At 52.4% G+C, this 22000-nt stretch overlaps 2 protein-coding genes across 3 annotated transcripts; both read left to right on the top strand.

The window, feature by feature from the left end:
- The first annotated feature begins 919 nt into the window (after window positions 1-919).
- TIMM50 (translocase of inner mitochondrial membrane 50) lies at window positions 920-11326 on the top strand. 2 transcript variants are annotated; one of them, XM_028530189.2, is made up of 11 exons: window positions 920-1059; window positions 1972-2128; window positions 2664-2695; window positions 2913-2934; window positions 4380-4438; window positions 4531-4650; window positions 5080-5184; window positions 5289-5387; window positions 6298-6454; window positions 6785-6891; window positions 7678-11326. In XM_028530189.2, exons 1-11 carry the CDS (start codon window positions 922-924, stop codon window positions 7777-7779), a joined length of 1098 nt encoding a protein of 365 aa, XP_028385990.2. In that variant the 5' UTR covers window positions 920-921; the 3' UTR covers window positions 7780-11326. The 2 variants fall into 2 exon arrangements, with proteins under 2 accessions (XP_028385990.2, XP_035867730.1); XM_036011837.1 differs by lacking the exon at window positions 920-1059 and adding an exon at window positions 1712-1864 and having other exon boundaries at window positions 7678-7890.
- Window positions 11327-11454: 128 nt separating this feature from the next.
- Window positions 11455-20793, top strand: DLL3 (delta like canonical Notch ligand 3). Its single transcript, XM_036011838.1, has 9 exons — window positions 11455-12686; window positions 12815-13096; window positions 13943-14000; window positions 15321-15563; window positions 16583-16800; window positions 17734-17956; window positions 19290-19884; window positions 20136-20220; window positions 20574-20793. Exons 1-9 carry the CDS (start codon window positions 12618-12620, stop codon window positions 20577-20579), a joined length of 1779 nt encoding a protein of 592 aa, XP_035867731.1. The 5' UTR covers window positions 11455-12617; the 3' UTR covers window positions 20580-20793.
- The last annotated feature ends 1207 nt before the right edge of the window (window positions 20794-22000 follow it).

Consider the following 22000-nt stretch of genomic DNA (forward strand, 5'->3'; position numbering starts at 1 on the left):
GCCCACAGAGCCTTTGCACCAGCATTGCTGTAGCTTGTCTCATGGGATGGGGATAGGGATGGGGAGCAGTGTAGAGAATGGAGCTTAGTACCTTGACCTTCCTTCACCTTCCTCATAGTCACGTGTTTTTACAAATGTAACAAAAGGTATAAAATATTTCAGGCGTTCAAAAAAATACAAGGACCCGTGCCCCCACCACCCAGTCTAGGAAAGGACCCACTTTAGCGGCACTCCCAGTCCATTCCCCTCCAGAGGTATCCACAACCCTTAATTCCACTTGTCTTTTGGCCAACTTTGTGCTTTAATACTTTGTACCATAGTATTTATCCCTAAATGTTACAGTCATTTTACATGCTTTTAAAGTTTGCATAAACACTATCAGCCTTTCTCCCCCTCAAAATAATTTGAAGGAGATCTATCGGGGCTACCTGTGGCCTCTAATTCATTGATTTCCAACACTCCCGACCCGGCTCGACACAGCCGCTGTTCCTTTGGTCGGTCGCCATGAAATGACTGGCCTTCCAGACCCTTAAGGAGACGCTCATGGGCGGAAGGACAAGAAAAGGGCTCTGACAACAGTCAAGTAGATACATGGGCCTCCCAGCTCCGTGTTGAGGAAGCGAGTTTGTGAGGGCTGGCAGCCTTAGGGTTCCTTCATTATGGCCTCAGTTTTACCTCTGAGCAATGGGTGTCAGCCCGGTCTAGTGTCCGTGGAGATGGCTGTGCTAGGGCCGAGGGGGGCGTGGCGCAGGCAGACTCTGTCTCTGTAGGGCGCGGGACCGCGAGAGGATCGCCTCAGGCGAGCTCTCCCGCAGCTGTCCACCCTTAGCCCTTTGTCTCCCTCCGGCTGCCGTCCACCGGCTCTGCCCCTGCACTTTCATTGGTCGAAGCTCCGGATCAGGACGAGCGAGAAGGAGGTGAATGGGCGGGGCCATGTGGCGTCAGCACAAGATGGCGTCCTCAGCGGCGCTCGCCCTACGCTTGCGGAGCGGGCTCCGGCTCGGCACGCGGGGCTTATGCGCGAGGCTGGTGACGCCGCCCCCCCGGGCTTCGGACCAGGTAAGCCGGACAGTGGTGGGCTCTGGGTACGGAGGCCCCTTCCTGGATTTCCTGGGAGACCTCCGCCGCCCCAGGGTTCTGGCACGTAGCACTTCAGAGTGCTGAATGGAACGTCGTCCGGGTTTCGGGGCCCTTCCCAGCCTCCGGGGTGGCCGATACTTGCTCCCCAGGGCTAGGTGCTGGGGGCTCAAGTGCGTCCTGTGGACTCCATCTCCTTTGGACACCACGTGGGTGCCGGGGGAAAGGGGTCACCTGCTCCTCATCTCAGTGACCGGTCAGGTAATAACTTGAGGGGAAGGGACTCGGGACACTGGGGTCCCAGCTTGGCCTTGAGGGTATTTTCGTCGTGGTGGTGGTGAAGTAGATGTTCGGGCTCCTGATTTGACCTGCCGCATGTTGACTGAGAACTAGTCTTTCTGACCTCCAGGTCCATCACTTCCGTGCCCTACTTTCCTAAGCCCCAGAAAACGATTGCCCCTCTGCCCCACTCTTAGGCCCTTCCCCGCAATATCTTGAGCCCCAGACATCCGGATACGTTAACTCCCCGTTCTATTCCCTCGTGTGTCCTCTATTGCTTTGCTCTCGGCATCCCAGTGTTCCGCCAAGCTCCCTGATTACATCTCCCTGCCCTGCTTTTCTGGGCTCCAGGTTCTCCAGGCTTTTGCCTCCAGGATCCTGGGCACCTGGCCTATCAGCTTTTGAAGCCTTGGGATCCTGGAGCCGGACAGTATTTCTTGACTCTTCTGAGAGACCCAATCAATCTCCTGGCCGGCAGCCCCACCAGGAACACAACCCCAGAGGCTATGTGGGTGTTTGCTTCCCAGCGCGACCTTGATTCTAATCTGACCAGGATGCCCAGGCCATCCTGACCTCCTCTCCTCTTTTGGCTAACCTACCCCTTCTCAATTGTAGGCCAAGGAGATTGGGAGCCACCCCAGCACTAAGGCCCAGGCACAGGGGTCACAGCAGCAGCGGGGCAAGGAGGGTCCCAGCTACGCCAAAAAAGTTGCACTCTGGCTTGCTGGGCTGCTTGGGGCCGGAGGGACCGTGAGTGTCATCTATATCTTCGGTGAGGGGCATATCCCTGTCTTACTGGGTTTTTGTTCTTGTTGTTGTTGTTGTTTTAGTGAAGAATGTTTCCCTCTTTACCCTAAGGGCTTCACCCATCATCACTCCCTGGCTCCTCCCACAATACAGGAACCAACTAGAACATCTGCCTTGGAAAGGGGGAAGTCTCCTTCCCCCTTCTACCCTGTGTGTGCAAGGTTCCACTGTTTCTAGTTGGTTCCTGCATTAGGCTATAGAGAATCACTTGGAAGAGGGGAAGTGGGGAAGGATAGGCCTGGACCAGCCTCCTAAGCTGCTTCTTTCCTCTGCACCCAAAACTCCATTCTTCCCCTAGTCTCTTTTTCCCTCAGCGACCCAGGAGACCCAGCCCCATCTCCTGTTTTCTCATGGACCCAGGGATCCTGGCTACCAACTCCCTCCTCTCTCAATATTAGGAGAACAGGCTTCCCTTACACCCAGGAGTCCAGGCCTCCTACTTTCTTCCTCGCTCAAGACTGGGTCTGAATTCTTATCATTCATCCCTGTCTTTCTTGCAGGAAACAACTCTGTGGATGAAACTGGTGCCAAGGTGAGGGGGAAAGAGACACAGAGGCCTTGCCAGGGGTCCCATCCTGTAGGTACCCTCCCCTTTGGTCTATTCAGGCTCATTTCTGGTCTGGGGTGAGTCTCACCCTCCCAGGCATCTATGCCTGCTCCTTCTGGGGCCCTGGAGAATGCTGTTTGTGGGTGTAATGGGGTTTTGTCTCTGCCATCCCAAACCCTCCATTTTTCTCTCTACCTCATAGATTCCTGATGAATTCGACAATGGTGAGTAAACAAGCATAAATTCTAGAGTCCCCGGGTCAGCCCCCTGCTTTGCTTTGCTTTGCTTTGCTTTGCTTTGCTGTTTGTAGGGATGTTGCCCTACCCATCTGGTGGCCCTAGCCCCTCCCCCTTCTGGGGGGTAGGGGAGTCAGCAGCTGGATGGCTTTGGGTAGAGGGGCACTACAAAGCCCCAGTCCCCTTTCCTGGCCCCTTAGCCCAAGAGCAGATGGTCAGAGACAGATGGGGGAGGGGAGTCTGGGATGGAAGTGCTTGGGGAGAAGACACTGACTGTGCCAGACACATGGCTTCCTGTGCCTTAGATCTGAGCATATGCAGCCCCTAACCCCCTCCTCTTTATGACTGCCTCTCCCTTACCCCATCCAGTTCCTCATTTCCAGAACAATGCCGCCCCCCACCCCCACCCCTTTAGTTAACCAGCTTTTGGTGGGGAATTTCTGACAATTGGATAGTAGAGAGTAGTTGTCAGTTTTGTTACACCTGGCCCTTCCCAGAAGAAAAATAACAATTGGTAGGCCCAGAAAGCCACCTGTTTGTGCTGGGGACATTTGCAAACTAGCACGTTGATTCATTGTTTTAAACTGGGCAGGTGGGTAAATACCAGATTTTAAACTGGGCAGAAGCCAAATCATACTGGTTTAAACAAATCAGCATATAGATTTAAACCAGTTAGGTAAAGAAACTGATTTAAAATGTGTTTATTTAACTGGTTTCAGTGTTTTGGTTTCTAAAACTCAAAAGTACTTCATTGAAATAGGCAGTTATAAGTTTCCTGCTTTAAACTGGATTTAGTAAATTCAGTTAAACCAGGGTTTTTCAGTCTTGACCCTATTGATACTTTGGGCCAGATACTACTTTGTTGGGAGGGAATGTCCTGTGCATTGTAGGGTGTTTAGCAGCATCCTGGGCCTTGACTCCACTAGGTGCCAGTATCCTGACAGTCAGAAATGTCTCTAGACATTGCCAAATTTCCTGGGAAGAGGGGGAGACAAAATTGCTCCTAATTGAGAGCCACTGGTTTAAAGTACACAGATGGGGGTATATTGTCAGTATTTTTAACTAGACTCAGCGTGCTGGCTTAAAGCAGGCAGATCTGGAAGCCTAACAGTTCCAAGTGGACTGACTATAGTGATCGTGTCAGCAAAGTTATAAGTGGGTTTTAAGTGGGCAGATGCATAAACATTCTATTTTATATCTGGAGTAGTGTGTGGATAGAAATGTTTAAGTTAAAACTGGACAGGTGAGTAAAGGTATTTGTTCCTGTCTGAGGATTATGTCATAACCTTCTACCTTTGGACTTAAAAATGTGCTGGTTCAAACCAGGTGGATGTATATACTGTTTGTATCTAGTAGATAAGTAAAGCCCTAGTTTTTCCAGAGGTATAACAGTGGTTTATCTTGGAATCCCTTTGTGCCTGGTATTCTCCTAGATCCAATTCTGGTACAGCAGTTGCGCCGGACATACAAATATTTCAAAGATTATAGACAGGTGAGTAGGAGCCCTGGGCCCAGTCCCTATCCCTCCATCCCCAGCCCCCTGCCCCTTTGTCTGAGTGCCCCTGTTCTGCCCCTGTACCACAGATGATCATCGAGCCCACCAGCCCCTGCCTTCTCCCAGACCCTCTGCGGGAGCCGTACTACCAGCCGCCCTACACACTGGTCTTGGAGCTCACTGGTGTCCTCTTGCACCCTGAGTGGTCGGTGTGTCCTGGGGAAGGCAGCGGGTTGGGGTCACTGGATTGGCCTGGGTGGCCAGAACATGGTGATGCGGCTAGGAGCCTAGACTGCAGCCAGGCTGGGGTTCAGCCCATGCTGTTCTGTGGTCTTGGGGAGGAGGCATTACTGTCATTGCCCCATTTTCCTCAGCTGTCATACCCCCAACCTGTAGGTTATTGCAAGTGTGCTTCAGCACACAGTAAGTGCTACAGAAGAGCCAGCTGCTATTCGGGGACCCAGACCCTCCAGACTCCCAAGCCCTCGGTCACAGCCATATGCTTCTGAACCCCCAAGAGCCATAAAGACAGGGAGAACATTGTGGTTCTGGGCATCCCTCAGGCTGGGTCTTTGTTTTCTTGGGGGCTTTGGGGCCCTCTGGGTCTCGGTGTTTCACTGTTCTTACTGCCTCCCCAGCTGGCCACTGGCTGGAGGTTTAAGAAGCGTCCAGGCATCGAGACCTTATTCCAGCAGCTTGCCCCTTTGTATGAAATTGTCATCTTTACGTCAGAGACTGGCATGGTGAGGCCCTGGCACAGGGAAGGGATGGTTGACATGGGGGAGCTATGAGAGAGCTGCAGGGCCAGGGCCCAGCCTGACTTTGTTCTCCTTCCATCGTACCTCAGACTGCGTTTCCGCTCATCGACAGTGTGGACCCCCATGGCTTCATCTCCTACCGCCTCTTCCGGGATGCCACGCGATATATGGATGGGCACCATGTTAAGGTGCCTCGTGGGGGCTGTGGGTGGATCTCTGGAATTGGTGGAGGGCTGGTACTTCTGAGGGAAAGGACCCAGCTCTAACCCCAGTGTCAGCCCTGCTTCTGGTTCTTCCCCAGGTCTGATTCTGTCAGGACACCAGCCTGCCCCCACGTTGGGCTGGGCTTCTATGCCCTTCTCGGTTCCCCAGAATCTGGCAATGGGAGTGGGGGGAAATGGGGATTTCCCCAAAGGGGGCAGGGTAGGGGCATGAGGTTTAGAAGCCATTTTTGTTTATCTGTAGTCTGGGACTGTGTACTTAGAGTATTTTATCTGAGGCCATGTTGGGGTTTGTTTGACCTGGGATCTGTTGCTGTTAGCAGCAGCATCTGCATGGGTTCAGGAGTTCATGGGTCTGCGAATGGGTCTCTTTGTGCGTCTGGGTTCAAGTTCCCATGTGTTTAGGCGTCTGCTGGTTTTTTCACTGTGTGTTGGTGGGTCCACGTAGTCATTCAGTGTTCAGAAGGACATGGTCTGTGATTGAGAATTTTGGAGGGTCTGCTTCTAGGGACCTGTCTTTGAGTGACTCTGGCTATAAGATCTGTCTGCATGTCTTTATCTGGTTGAGAGGTTCACAGACTTGAACATGCCAGTCTCTTGGGGCAGTGGTTGAACACACAAGTGCCTGGCTCCCTCCCCAGGGAAACTCTAAATCTTGGTGCCAGTCCCTGGGTCCGGGATCGGTGTGACTTGCTCCCTGGGGGATTTATGTCATTACTCCTGTTCTTTGGGAGGCTCAGTCTCGGCAATCACAGATGGCAGTGCTGTGCGTTTGTGTGTGAGTGTGTGTCTGTGTCTGTCTGTCTTTCTCTGTGGGTTCCTGATAGGAAGGGAAGGAGCACCATAGGCCTTGACCTGACCTGTCACCCACTTCCAGGATATTTCCTGTCTGAATCGGGACCCAGCCCGTGTGGTGGTTGTGGACTGCAAGAAGGAAGCCTTTCGCCTACAGCCCTACAATGGTGTTGCCTTGCGGCCCTGGGACGGCAACTCTGATGACCGGGTCTTGTTGGATCTGTCTGCCTTTCTCAAGAGTGAGGCTGACCCCTGACCTGGCCTCTGCCCCAGGGCCTTTGATTGCCCTCAGGGGAAATGATAGCCATTTGATTCTGGCTTGTTTTTCATGTAAAACTGAGTACTTGGGATGTGGGAGGTCTGTGAGCATCTTACAGTCTTTAGGAGCTTCTTAGAATGTTTGGGGTGCTCCTCGGGAATGTTCAGGGGAGCCCTTTAAAGTGTTGAGAAGCATTCCAGGTAGCACCAACTGTGTGCGCCCCCCCCATCTGACCTTTGACCTTTACCCTTATGGGCCCTGCCTGCCTCTGGCCTTCAGCCTGGCTGACCCCCACCTGCTTTCCCCACAGCCATCGCATTGAATGGTGTGGAGGATGTCCGGACTGTGCTGGAGCACTACGCCCTCGAGGATGACCCACTGGAGGCTTTCAAACAGCGGCAAAGCCGGCTAGAGCAGGTGGGTATTCAGATCCCAACCTTGTAGGGCTCTTGTAATGACAGACAAATTGATTCTGCACCTGTTCTGAGAAAAGGAGGCAGGAAACACCAAGCGTTTGAGATAGGTCTGGGGGAGAGGTTGTCCTTGATTGTCTCGAGCTGGTGTGGGGGCCCTGGTTTACTGTGGACCGTGGATTGGATCAAGTCTGGGAAGAGGGATCCATGGACACTTGGCCCAAAAGTCTGGGGAAGGAGTTCCGTGATCTAATGTGGTCCCAATGACTTGGAAGTGGGGCAGAGAGTATGGATTGAGTCTGGGAAAGGTCTAGGCTGAGGTTGACTGGATCCTGAGTTGGGTTCCTGGGAGTAGGGCCAGAGTTCCTTGTGCCCAAAGGAGGAGTCCCTGGAGATTTGGGCCCGAGATCACCCTGCATCCAAGACAGGTCACAGGGACTAAGTCTAGGCACTGGAGGCCCAGGGAGCAGTACAATGCAGTGTGGTAAAGGGCATAGTCTCACAAGCGTTCACGTTCGGGGTAAATAGGTTCCCAGGATTGAGGAGAGGGGCCCTGTGGGAGCTGGGGAAGGGAATCATGGGGGTCCTGGGATTTGAGTTGGGGCCCCAGTGACTCAGAGCAGGCTCCAGCCAGTGTCTGGGCTGGGTTCTAGGAGCTTGGGGAAGGGGGCCTGGGCTAGGCAGAGGTTTAAAGAAGGTGGCCCCTGGGCTGAGGGCTGGGGACCTGGGAATCTGGGAGGAGGTTCTGCCCACCCTGGCTGACCCTTCCCCATCTGTGTCCCAATCCCAGGAAGAGCAGCAGCGTCTGGCAGAGCTCTCCAAATCCAGCAAGCAGAACCTCTTCTTCAGCTCTCTCACTAGCCGCTTGTGGCCTCGCTCCAAACAGCCCTGACCTCTGGGCCTCCTCAAACTCGGTGCCTGGGTCCCGGACCCCAGGCTGCAGTGCTCCCAGACCACGGCTTGGGCAGCCACATGTCCAATAAAGTCCATCACAGATGCCATACTCCTGTGTCCGGAGATTCTCCAGATGGGGGCATCAGGGTGAGGTTCGAGTGGCTGATCAGCTGCCAAGCACAGAGTGGGTGCTTTGGTGCATCAGGGCTGGTTTTTAACCCAGGCCTGGGAGTCTGAGAACCCGGGTCCCTGCTCTGGCCATTTTCCTGGTGTACTGTGTGATCTGCAAAAAGTTCATCTCCCTTTTCTGGCCTCAGATTCCCCATCTGTGGCCATCTGTGGAAAAGAGAAGAGAGGACTGCCTTGGGGGTTTAAAAGCAGGTAGCTACCAGGTTGCTGTGTAAATGTGTGAAGCGTGGGCTCAGTGGGCTCTGGTGGACGGAGATCTGCCGGTCTCAAGAGGGCAGCTGCTGTTCAGCTCTGCCAACTGTGGCCCCATGGAAAGGTGGGTAGAGAGTTGCTTTATCTTACGATTTTTTTTTACATTTCTTTTTTTTTTTTTGAAGATTTTATTTATTTATTTTTAGAAGGGAAGGGAGGGAGGAAGAGGGAGAGAAACATCAGTGTGTGGTTGCCTCTTGTGCATCCCCTACTGGGGACCTGTCCCGCAACCCAGGCATGTGCCCCAACTGGGAATTGAACTGGCGATCCCTTGGTTCTTAAGCTGACATTCAGTCCACTGAGCCACACCAGCTGGGGTGATCTTCTGATTTTTAATGGAAGTCAGAAATTGGGATTTTTATATTAAATCTTCCAGTTTTTAAATGTTGGCTTCTAATTAAAACAGGCAGATTATAGCAGCACTGTCAATGGAACTTCCTCTGATGTTTGTACCATTCTAAATCTGCTCTGTGCAGTGGCTGCAGGGGGACATTAAGTACTTGAAAGGTGGCTAGGTAACTGAAAAATGGAATTTAAAATTTTGTTTTATTTTAGTTGATTTTAATTTAAATGGCCACGTGTGGCTCCTGGGTCTTGCATTGGATAACACTAATTAAAGAGTATGGGTTGCAGACTGTCTGAGTTCAAATCCAGGCTCTGCCTACCACTTCCTGACTGTGTGATGTTAGGCAAGTTACTGCACTTCTCAGTGCCTCCTCAGTGTCCACATTTATAAAACAATAATAATGGTGCATGCCCCATGCTCAGCTTGAGGGCTGAGTGAGGCACTCCATGAAGGCACTCAGCTGGTAGCTATGTGAACTTTGGGCAAGATACCTTTCTACCTCAGTTTCCTCATCTCTGAAACAGAGGTTATGGCAGCACCTGTCTTAGTAGAATGGCTGTGTGGTGTACACGGGACAACCCCCATTCAGGCTGTGTGTGGACTTACACGGGGCTCGTTACCAAGTCATGCTGCTCATTCACAGATTAAAGTAACATGTACAGTTGGGCAGCCCTTCTGAGTTGTACTGCCTATAACATGGGGAAGACTTGTTACGTCCTTAGGACTCCGTAGCTTGAGAACCTCCACAGGATTGAGGGAGGGGACTGTGACTTTTTTGTTTTGCTTTTATCACATTATCTTAAGAATTGGAGGCTGGCTTAACCAGAAGGCTTATCTGTTCGGGCAATGTGACTGGGAAAAGTGTGTATGGGTGGAGGTAGAGCCACCACAAGTGTGCTGCCTACCTCATGGGTAACACACTTAGTCCCACAGAACCTGAGGAGCCTGTTGAAATGTAACTCAGATCTGTCTGCACAGGCCACGAAAGGAGGGAGGGTGTTTGCCCATTGACCCCTGTCCTCCAGTGGTCAGGAGTGGCCGCTGGGGGTTAAGGCTCTGACACTCTGGGTGGCACATGCTTCAGTGCCCAGTGGGTTCCCCAGGCCTCTCCAGCCTTGGTGCTGGCTCAGGGATGGTGCTGTCAGGCCACACCTGATCAGGGCTGGAGGGCAAGAGTGGGGGAGAGGGTTTGACACAGGCGTCTTCTGAGACACGGCTTAAGTTGTATGGCCTAGGGTGTTCTCCTAGAATGCTCTAGGGCTGTACTGTGGCCTCTATAAGGCAAGATGCGGCCATCGTTAAGGCACACTCCAGCAGGGTCTGAATTCCCATGTCACACACCATTTGCAAGCCCTGTGACCCTGGACAAGGTCTCAAGCTTCTCAGTTTTCCTCATAAGAAGTTAATAATGCCTTCCTCATTCATTCATTATTTCCTAAGCTCCAGCTGTCAGGCCTCGATCTAGGCCAGGGGTGTCAAACTCATTTTCACTGGGAGCCACATCAGCCTCAATGTTGCCTTCAAAGGGCGGAATGTAATTTTAGGACTGTATAAATGTAACTGCTCCTTAACAGTTAAGCAAAAACTCGGTGCTGCTGCCTGGTAGAAAGAGGTGCCTGGTAAGATAAAACAAAGTGGGGGGCTTTGTGTTTGCCACCTGTGGTCTAGGCACTAGGGGGCATCAGTGCACAAGTTAGATTAAAAATTGCCCTGATGGAGGTGATAATCTCAGAGGAGCTAGACAATGGTCAGATATTTCTTGGGGTAATAAATTCATAAAGAAAAGTATGGAAAGATACGGAGTGGTTTGGGGACCTGAGGTGCTGTTTTAGATGGGATGGAAGAGTCAGGAAAAGACTTTGGATGGTGTGTTTCAGCTGAGGCCAAAAGGAAGTGAGGAAAGCCATGGGGGTGTCTGAGTGTGCCAGGCATGGCCACCTCAAAACCTTTGCATTTGATACTCTGCCAAGAATGTTTCCCCCCAGCATCCACGTGGCTTACTCCCTTCCTTAAGGTCTTTGCTCACCTCAGCATGCCTGTGGGCACTTGAGGAAAAGTCCTGATTAGCCAAAAAGCAGCTTATAAATCCTTTAAAGTACTATAGATGTGAGAGAATTCATGTGAGTGAGATGCTGTTATGCCTGACATAGGCCCTCAATAAAGGCTGGCTATTTTTATGATCTTTAAAATTCAAGACCTGGAGTGTTACCCTCCCAAGTTATTATCCAGGGCGGGAATTTGCCTTTTCCACTGCTGGTTCTAATGGCTGTCCAAATTCCATTTGAATGACTTATGATGGGAAGCTCTATCTATCCCAGTACAGGGCCTAATGTGCCTCCTCGTAACTGGCCCATGAGGTCTGGCACTGCACTTTTGGGGCCACAGACCTGTTTGAGCAAGAGTAATATGGAAGAAGGGCCTCAATGTCAACCTTAGAATCGAAGTGTATTTTGAAGGCACTGGGGAGCCATGGGAGATTCTGTGCAGGAGAACGACATGGTCAGATGTGTGCTTAGAAGACACCATAGGTCGGTGGTCAGGATTAGGATAGAGGAATCACGGGACTAGGAACCCAGGAGATGCCTGGCCTGGGAGTGTTAGGGAAGGCTTCCCACCAGAGGTGAAGTCTGAACGGTGAACGGGTAGAGGGGAAACCTGTGCAAAGGAACCTGGGATGTTCTGCACAATGGACCATAGTCCTCTGCTCAAAATCCGTGACTGCCATCAGAGAAAACGCTTTGGGTTGAATTCTTTCATTCATTAAAAACTACTAAGCACTTACTGTATGCCTGGCTCTGCTGGGCTATGCTTTATTGTTTACTCTGTCATACTTCACTAAAAGAAAAAAATATATATATAAGTTGAACCTGTATTTTTTTCCTATGACTATTAACCTCTAAGGATTAAAGTTTTTATTCTGGGGGGTTGGCTTCATCGAAAGGGCTTTGTTCAGCACCTGTCACAGTGAGTGGGCTGGACATCTGCTCCTAACTGGCTTTCCTTGCCCTGGTCCTGGGATACTAGGGGATTTCTGGAGGGCCCAGGGAGTTCCCTTCCACCCCCTCCATTCACCCTGGAGCGAGGGAGTGGGCCCTTGATATGTGAAGAAGATGGAATTTCCTGCCCATTTGCCCCTCACACCTTCTGGAGGCCAAACGGGTAGCCCAGCTGCAGCTCTAAGGGGGAGGGGCGCCGCCGCTTGGCAGATGGCGGCATTTACATACAGCTGGGAGACCCCCTCAGAGACTGGAGCTCCTTGCCTTGGCGTCTGGTGCATCCGTGACTCGGGTTTGGGAGTATGGCTTTGTCTTGGGGAGGGGAAACACATTCACGGGTCCACAAAGAACCCGAATTTTCATTGTATTCACACGTGGCTACATTCATGGACCTGCCACGCTCAGTCGTTCACAACGTTGCACAGACCTTCCCCTCACCCCCTCCACATGTCCACCTAAGAGCCACTTGTACAGACCACGAGTCACAGGTTCATAACTACACCCAGTGGTCCAGCATCTCCCATATCCTTTTATACATGAGCAGAGAAGCAGCCACACAGCCAACCAATCACGTAGTCACGTAAACATGAAGTCACATACACTTCCATTCTCTTAGGTAGGTACGGGTGGACGTGTGGTACACAAACAATCTTGGAATTATTTATAGCCTCACAAACAGACTTAACCATGTACAATTTGAGACATAGATGGGGTCATATATAATCTTACCTAGACACTATTAAAGTCATGAATACTCTCCAATTGCTCCTGTTCATGCCCCCCCCCCCGAATCTTATATACAACCCCCAACCCTACCCCATCCTTAGCCACACACAGTCGTGTGTACAACCACACACAAGATCATACACGCTCACTACATTGCCTGTACCCACGACCCAAGCACAGTTACTTCAACACGCTCCCCTTTCCCTCAACCTCCTCCCCTAGGGTTCCCTCGAGCCCCGCGGCTGTTTGAAGGGGCGGAGCCGCCCTCTTAGATAAAAGGCTCCGGAGCCAGCAGCAGCGGCTCCTCAGATCTCCTAAAGGAAGGCCATGGTCTGCCGGTGGGTTCCCCAACTGCTGTCCTGGACGGTGATCCTGGCGCTTTTTTTCCTTCCCCAGGTCAGAGCAGAGTAGAAAGGAATGGATGGGAGGGGGTGCGAGCTGGAGGTCTTGGGAAGGGGGCCCCCGGGGAGGATGGAACTCCTGGGTATGCTCGTTCCCCTTAACCTTTGCCCCTTCCGCTCCAGGCACGGCTGGCCGGTGTTTTTGAGCTTCAGATCCACTCTTTCGGGCCAGGACCAGACCCAGGGGCCCCCAGGTCTCCCTGCAGCACCAGGTCCCCCTGTCGCCTCTTCTTCAGGGTCTGCCTGAAACCAGGGGTCTCTGAGGAAGCCGCGGAATCTCCGTGCGCCCTGGGCGCCGCGCTGAGTGCGCGTGGACCAGTCTACATGGAGCAGTCCCGGGCTCCAGCGCCTGACCTGCCGCTGCCCGATGGCCTCATGCGCGTACCCTTCCGGGAAGCCTGGCCGGTGAGACCAGGCTCCGGGGTACCCGCGTGCTGGAGTCCTTACCCAAACCTTGACCCCTTTCTGCCCTCCAACTTCCAAGTCCCCAACCCTGTCCCCCAATTCCAAATTTCTAGACCAGTAACTACCACCTGGAGCCCCCCTTTCTGAGACCCATGAACCCCACTTACTGGGGACCCCAAAATTTCTAACTCCACTTGCACACTAGTTATCCAAAATGTTATGACCCCAGCCCTGCATGCTCGGGACCCCAAATTCCTGGAACTTCCTAACTCACCCTCTGAAAATTCATAAATTCACAGAACCCTATCTCTATTCCTTGGGGATCTCTAACTACTGGGATCCTTATCTTTATCTCCAAGTCTCCTTGTACCTAGGGACCCTTCCATACTCTTGTCTCGGGGACTCGAAATCTCTTCTCACCTTATCACTTCTCAGACCTTCTGACTGGAGCCTATATTTATGACTCACTTCCAAAATCCTATGTCACATCCCATAACCCCCAAAGCAAAGAAGTGAACAGACTTGTATTTGAATTCTAGATCCTTGTCCTTTTGGGCAGGTGGCTTCCTTTTCTAGCCTGAGTTTCCTCATCTGTAAAATGGGGTCATCATGGCACTTCACACGGGTCCCTTTGGAGGGATTCAGCCAGGTTATCTTGAGTATAGTCTTTACCACTTACTGAACAGTCAGTAAAGAAAGCCAAACTTGCCATTCCTTCCCTGGGCCAGCACCTCTGGAAATTCTCCCTTGCCTGCCTGGTGCTTGGAATGGTCACCCCTAAACCCTGGCCTTCACTGAGTGCTCACCCTGACCACTGTTTTTCACTCTTTCCTCTCACCCTTCCAGGGCACCTTCTCCCTCATCATCGAAGCCTGGAGAGAGCAGTTAGGGGAGCAGATTGGAGGTGAGTATCTCTAGTCTCAGGACTACTGTGTAGATTGAGTGTGGCAGCTGGGAGTTGGGGTCTGATGTGAGGTCCAGGAGAGTGACATGGGACAGTTTGTAGGGTGGATTTCTAGACCCATGATGTCATCACAGCTCCTGGAGAGTGGTGCTGGGTGTTGACAGGTTTGGGACTCTTGGCATGTTGATATAGAACTGTCTTGGTACTGGGTGTAGGAGTCTGTGGTCCCAATACCAGGTAAAGTGGAGGAAGCTCTTACTGTCTTACAATTGGAGCCACCAGAACAGCATACAGCATCTCACAGCAACAGTCTTGCTCCGTCACCATTTGATTTTGAGAACCAAGGGTATAATATGAGTTACTTCTGGTTCTTATATGTGGAGCTCTATCACTGTGTCCACATAGAGGTCCCAGGGAGCATGGGATGTTGCAGTTTTATTAAAATATTGAGCAAAGGTTTCAGGGAGGGATATGGGCTAATCTTTTTTAAATGTATTTTACTTATTTTCAGAGAGGGGGAAGGGAGGGAGAGAAACATCATCAATGTGTGATTGCCTTTCAAAGGCCCCCTACTGGGGACTGGGCCTGCAACCCAGGCCTATGCTCTGATTGGGAATCAAACCAGTGACCCTTTGGTTCACAGGCCAGCACTCAATCCATTGAGCTACATTAGCCAGGGCGGATATGGGATAATCCTATCCTTAATTTGAGGGGACTTTGATGTCATGTAAGGCCCACAGTGGGGGTTCTGTCATCATTTTGATAGAGAAAGCTGTGGCACAATGTTGGGGTGTGACAGCCTTGCTAGGGGGAAACTGCTACTCTCCTGGTATCCCAAGATCTCAAGCAACAAAGGTAATTTATGATTTAGTAATTGGGGGTCTCTGTTACCATTTTGATTTAGAAAGATTCCCCAGGCACAATTTGGGGATATTATGACATCACCTGAAAACGACCCGTTACTGTCTATTGGCCATATAAAGATATTAAGTGTCACAGGCGTTAGAGGTCTCATCACTAATATACAAAGATTGTGGGGCAAAGCATTGGGGTATTTCGGCTTCTAAGGAAGAACTGTGATAATCGTGATGGTCACTAGGTACGAGATGGGATCCCAACATTGAATGTCCCAGGATGCAATAGGGGAGTCGACCGCCCGGCTAAGGGGTAACTGCCATTCTCTGAGCAGAAACGGGGTGTTTTGGCTTCGCAAAGAGGGACGGGGAAGAGTGCGAGTGGGCATGCTCGGATCTGTAGCGAGACTGAGTGCGGCTGGTATCCTGCCCAGCTCATCCTAGTGTTGTTCCCTTTTCCCCGCAGGGCCGGCCTGGCGCCTGCTGGCGCGCGTGGCGGGCCGGCGCCGCCTGGCGGCCGGGAGCCCATGGGCTCGGGACGTGCAGCGCGCAGGCGCCTGGGAGCTGCGCTTCTCTTACCGAGCGCGCTGCGAGCCGCCGGCCGTCGGGGCCACTTGTGCGCGCCTCTGCGGCTCCCGCAGCGCCTCCTCGCAGTGCGGCCCAGGACTGCGCCCCTGCACGCCGGTGGAGAATGAGTGCGAGGCACAGCGTGAGTCCTGAGTAGCCCCAACCCATTTCTGGCCTCTCTTTAGCTCCACTCACCGTCCCGGGACCATTTTGCAACCCGGTTACCCTATTCAGGGAACTAGGGACTCGAGAACCTTCCCCAGGTACCCCAAACATCCCACTCCAGGAAACTAGGGCATGCCGTTGACTGCTGTCTGTGTACCCCAGGCTCTGCTTTAGTTTCACTCATGAGCCTTAGCTCGCTCCCACGATCCAGCTACCCACTACCGGTAAACTGAGGCTAGACTTTTCTCCAGGCTTACCTGGGCACTCCAGCCCCCTTTCCTCTTCCCAGCACTCTTGTTGCCCCAACTAGAAACTCCACACCCATTTCCCATGCCGATGTCCCCCTTCCTCCCCTTTCCAGATGCTAGGACCCCCAAAGCTCTTCTAATCCTGGAGCCCTCTCTACAACCACCCAGGTGCTATGGAAATCCCTCGGATTCCCCCCCCCCCCCCACCACCAAAAGATCCTTCATCCTACCTGCAAATGCAAACCAGACCTCATTGCTTTCTAAATCTTGGGATCCCCGACCTCCATCCAGGCTGCCCTCAGACTGCTCCTCAAGTTCCTGAGCCCTCCGAAGCTCCTAGGACTCCCAGGCTTATCCAGAATCTCCCAGGCCTGCCTAATCCAAGGTCCTCCCATCTGCCCTGAAAGGCCAGGGACCCCTCCCCAATTTCCAGATGCCCTTCCCTCATTCCCCCGTCTCCAGGCTCAGACCTGTGAGTCCCCACTCCATTCTTTGTCTGGAGCCACTGGCCTGGGTTCAACTCCTCACTACTTCACTTTCTGGCTGGGCGAGTCATCCCACCTCTCTGGGCCTCAGTTTCGCTGTCTGTTAACTGAGGGTCGCAATATCATCCAGCCCAGAAGGTTGTCTGTCATAAGGAAGAAGCAAGTCGGTGCACAGAAAGTGCTCAGAAACGCCTCTGATTTCTATCCTCCCGACTCTGCCCTCATCCACATTCCTCTTCCCTTTGCCTCTCTGTCTGCCACAGCGGCCTGTCGAGCTGGTTGCAGTCCAGAGCACGGCTTCTGTGAGCAGCCTGATGAATGTCGATGCCTGGAGGGCTGGACTGGGCCCCTCTGCACAGTACCGGTCTCCACCAGCACATGTCTGAGCTCCAGGGGCCCATCCTCTGCTGCCGCTGGGTGCCTTGTACCTGGTCCTGGGCCCTGTGATGGGAATCCATGTGCCAACGGGGGCAGCTGTAGTGTTAGTGTCACACCCTCCCAGCTCATCCTGATCAGTGTTTTACCCTGGGAGCTCCCTCCACCCCCTGACTGGGGCCCCATGAGACAACAGTCTGTGGGGCGGGGGAGGGGGGGCAGGGATAGCTTTCGGGGATGGGCTTCCTAGAGGTGTCCAACCTGCATCGAGGATGAAGTTCTAGGAGTGGGATTGGGGAGAGCAGGCCCAGTGGGTGGCACCTAAGGGTGTGGTGTGGGACTGACAAGTCTTGTGGGGCCACAAACTGTCCTTCCTGTGGGACAGAGAACAACTCTGGACTCAAGTAACTGGCATGGGGATTTGGGATTGGGGCCCATCAGAGAGGGCTTCCTGGAGATGCACCCAGTGCTGGGGCTTCTGAAGTCCGATCTGGCTGAGGGGAGGTGCCTGGAGAGGATGGGCCAGGTGAGCGGCCTGGGGTAAGCAAAGGTATGGCTATTGGAGTGAGCCTGGTGTGCACTGGGATACTGCAGAGCCCAGAGTGGGTGCCTTGGACACTGCCAGCATGGGACAGGGAGACACACTCAGGGTTCAGGTTAGGGGTAAGGCCTGCAAAGGGGGGATCCAGGGAAGGCTCCACAGAGAGGGGGGCTCAGAGCTGGGAGCTCAGAGTAGGACTGGCTATGCAGTCAGAATTGGGGAGGGCAGACTAGGCAGGCAGCGTTTGGTAGGCGAGGGAGTAGAGGTGGGAATGGGCTCTCTTTGGGCCTCCAGAGCCTCTTCCCTGTGAAGTTGGATGGGCAGACCCAGAAACATGGGGTGGGGGGAGGGTTTGTCTTGGGAGGTCTTTCCAGGTGAAGCCCCACATTCTGGGAGGTGGGATGTGACAAGGAGCAGCTCCCATAGTCAAGACTAAGGAGGGGGGTGGGATTTTGCTCCAAGGAAAACTCAATCTGAAGTCCTCTTGCCCTTGCCCAGGAGACACTCGGGTCCTTCGAATGTGCCTGTCCCCGTGGGTTTTACGGGTTGCAGTGTGAGGTGAGCGGGGTGACATGTGCGGATGGACCTTGTTTCAATGGCGGCTTGTGTGTGGGAGGTGCAGACCCCAACTCTGCTTACGTCTGCCACTGCCCGCCCGGGTTCCAAGGCTCCAACTGTGAGAAGAGGGTGGACCGGTGCAGCCTGCAACCATGCCAGAATGGTGAGGTGGGGAGACCAGAAGGGTTGGGGCTGGGGGTGGGGGTCCCTGCACAGTCAGTGGGCAAGAGCAGGGCTTGATTCAGACAGTCCCGGGTGGAAGTCCTGGCTTTGCCTCCTTTAGCCCTGTGGCCTGGGAAAGTGTTCCTCTTCCCAGCCCGTTTATTCTTTTGTCAAGTGGGTAAGGTGATATTCCTAATTCATAAATGTTTATTGAGCATCTACTGTGCTCCAGACTTTGTTCTAGGCCTTGAGGATACAGCAGGGAATGAAACCAAAACCCCTGCCCTGATAGAACTGATAGGGCAGATAGAGAATAAACAAGATAAGTAAGTACACTATGTGGGAGGTTAGATGGTGATAAAACCTAAGACAAATAAAGCCAGAAGGGGGTGGAGGGGCAGGTTGATAATTTAGCTAGAATGGTTAGGGAAGACCTTGCTGAAGGTAGTGAGGGAGGGAGCAATGGGGGGAGCTGGAGGGAGGATTATGTTCTAGGCAGAGGGAACAGCAAGTTGTGAAAGGCCCCAGGTAGAAATGTGTGTGGTGTGTTGAGGATCACAGGGAAGCCCATGTGGCTGGAGCAGTGAGTGAGGGGAGAACTGTGAGAGATGAGGTTTGGGAGGTGACCAGGACAGATCTTGTGGGACTTCATGAGCTATAGGGAGGGTTTTAGTTTTACTCCAAGAAAGACAGAGCCATAGGAGGTGTCTGAGTGGTGAAGAGACCTGATTTGAACTAGGTGTTAAAAGTTTAAATATGAATGTAAAGGGCTTGGTGCATTCTTCCAATTCCCACCAAAACACTCACTGAATATGCATTCTGGGCTGAGTGGTACTAGGGACACAACAGCGACCAGGACAGCTCTGGTTCCTGACTTCATTGGGGGTACCAGCCCAGAGAGGAAGACAGTCTTTCTCGGCTAGAGTCCAGAGTAGTCAGGGTTGTGATGGGGGAGTGGCGGAGGAGTCCCATAGGGGCTTCCTGGAGGAGGGGACATCTGAGCAGAGGCCTGAAGATTGACTTTGGAGGGGAAGAAAAGAAGGGACAAGGGAAGAGGCATGGGCAAAGGCCAGGTAGTTCAGACCCATCGTTCTGAAATCGTTAATTATTTAAGTACGGTGAAGTCTAGAGAAAAAGAAAGCCAAAGAGGTGAGGCTGAGTTAATCCAAGACTTCACTAGTGGGCAAGAAGCTCCAGGCACACTCCCAGAGACTGGCTCTTGACTTAGATGGAGACAGAGGGATGGGAACTAGAGAAAAGGGGTTTACAGAGCTGAGGAACTAGCATGGGCAGGTTGCAGGACCAGCCGCATGCCTGACGCCACTACCCCACAGGTGGGCTCTGCCTGGACCTAGGCCACGCCCTGCGCTGCAGCTGCCGCGCCGGCTTCGCAGGGCCACGCTGCGAGCACGACTTGGACGACTGCGCGGGCCGTGCCTGCGCCAACGGTGGCACATGCCTGGAGGGCGCTGGCTCCCGCCGCTGCTCCTGTGCGCTGGGCTTCGGTGGCCGTGACTGCCGCGAACGCGCTGATCCTTGTGCCACTCGGCCCTGCGCCCACGGGGGCCGCTGCTACGCCCACTTCTCTGGCCTTGTATGTGCCTGCGCTCCTGGCTATATGGGCGCGCGCTGCGAATTTTCGGTTCACTCCGACGACAACGATGACGACAGCGCAGGTGCATTGCCCGCAGCCCCACCCGGCCTGCGGCAGAGTGACCCACAGCGCTTCCTTTTGCCGCCAGCTTTGGGGCTGCTGGTGGCTGCAGGCTTGGCCGCCACTGCGCTTTTGCTGGTTCATGTGCGACGCGGTGGCTCTGGCCGACATGCTGGGTCTCGCCTGCTACCGGGGACTCCGGAGCCATTTGTCCATGCACTCCCGGATGCCCTCAACAACAGGAGGACGCAGGAGAGTTCCGGGGATGGTCTGAGGTGAGGGGCTGTGCCGCAGAGGCATGCCTTGCGCCTCTGGGCTGCTTGCTGTCGATCTCCATTGTGCGATTGGCCCACTTCCTTGATGGGCCTCCCGGATTGTCCCTTCCTGTTATCCGTGACCCAGCCCCTTTCTGAGTGGGTTGTTCCACAGTTCCCCTAGTTGGCTTTGCGTTACCCTCTGTGTTTGGTGAGGAAAACGAGATCTGAGAATTTAAAAGAGCCTGGGTCCTATTCTTTTTTTCTCGCAGCCCATCTGTAGATTGGAACCACCCCGAAGATGGAGACTCGCCTGAGATTTATGTCATATCTGCTCCTTCAGTCTGTGCTCAGGAGGTAGCTACCCTGCTCCACGCCGCCTGCAAACATCGCGCCCCCTGGGTGGAGGCAGCCCCTGCTTTGCCTGCAGTCTTCCTTTACAATTTCTGTAAAATCTTTTTTTTTGGACCCTGTCCAAAGACAGGGTCTTTGGAAGGTCCTTAACCCGCTTTTCAGTTCTGACTCAATTTAATTCTATCAGTAGCCCTCTTGCTGCCCTTTTGAGCTGCTTGCTACCTTCTCTTTGGAAGACCAGTGGCCCAGTAAGGAGCCTCAGGCAGACAGCCACTGGTCTCCCTTCACTGGGGAGAGTGAGAGGAGGAGGAGGAGGGGCAGCCTTTTCTAATGCCTCCTCCTCATTTTCTTTCTAGGCCTGATCTGTTCCTTTTCCGTCAGCACCTGGAGACAGAGCCTGAATGTTTTTGTGTTTACTTGACGGCGCCCAACCAATCTTTGCCTCAGGCACTTTGGAGTTCAAGCTGGAAGGGGTGGCTGGGAGAATTTTACCGCTGGAAGTACATAATGATTATTTATGTCGTTTCTTTTTCTTCCCATGTTCAGAGACATCTATAAAGACTCTTATTTTGATCAGCTTTGACTCATCAGACTGTGTGCTTTGTGTCTGGTGTTGGGGTTGTTTTCACTCTGGGCCTGAGGCTAAAAGCAGCCTCCTGTGGCACATTTCCAGGCAGTATGGGAAGGGGCATAGTGAACCATGTGCTGAGGTGCTTAATACTTCTGCTCACATTTTATTGGCTTAAGCAAGCCACATGGCTAAGTCTTGTGTCTATGGGCCAGCAAGTAAATCCCCTGTGAGGGAGGGGCAGTGAATTTTTGAATGGAATGGAGTCTGCCGTAGATATATACCCAGGAGAGAAATTGTTTGATTTTAGGGCATAGCTCCCAATTTCACCAAGTATTGACAAGTTGTTCCCACAGGCCACACTCCCACCAGGACCTACAAGAATTCCTGGGGAGACTGCCTTTTCCCTGTGCACACCTCTGTTCTATTTGAAAAGTTTTCCCATGTATAAATATTATTGTTTGGAAAACCTCAGGAAGGTCCCCCATGACATCACCAGGTAACGACTTTTTCTTTCTCATGGGTAGTGCATAGTATAGGAGGCTGGTCCTTTCTGTTATCCCTAAGGGAGGTGCACGAAGATCTGCTCAGATCAAAAATGATGGATATCGGCAATTTGATATAGTTCACCTGACTATCAATTTACAGGAAATCCAGGCATATGAGGACATGTTATGTAACACATTGCGGATGAGCAGAACCCAGACTGGGGATTCTATGGAATACATGGTTGGCTTCTGCAAAACATAATTAATCTTTCACTTCCCGCCTACTAGAATGACTATACTCACAATGACAGACAAAAACAAGTGTTGGCAAGAATGTGGAAAAATGGGGATTGTCGTGCCCTGCTAGTGGAGTATAAAATGGTGAAGCTCCTTTGGAAAACAGTTTGGCAGTTTAAAAAAAAAACCATAAACATAGAGCCCTGGGTGGGGTGGCTTAGTGGATTGAGTGCCAGCCTGTGAACCAAAGGGTTACCGGTTGGACACCTAGTCAGGGTACATGCCTGGGTTGTGGGCCAGGTCCCCAGTAGGGGGAATGTGGGAGGCAACCACACATTGATGTTTCTCTTCCTCTCTTTCTTCCTTCCTTCCCCTCTGTCTAAAAATAAAATAAATAAAATCTTTTAAAAAGTTAAACATAGATACCATATGACTCAGCACGTCTACTTTTAGGTATTTACCCAAGAGAAAAACATATGTATGTATAAAA

The sequence above is a fragment of the Phyllostomus discolor genome, chromosome 12 (assembly GCF_004126475.2).
Source record: "Phyllostomus discolor isolate MPI-MPIP mPhyDis1 chromosome 12, mPhyDis1.pri.v3, whole genome shotgun sequence".
Taxonomy (NCBI): Eukaryota; Metazoa; Chordata; class Mammalia; order Chiroptera; family Phyllostomidae; genus Phyllostomus; species Phyllostomus discolor.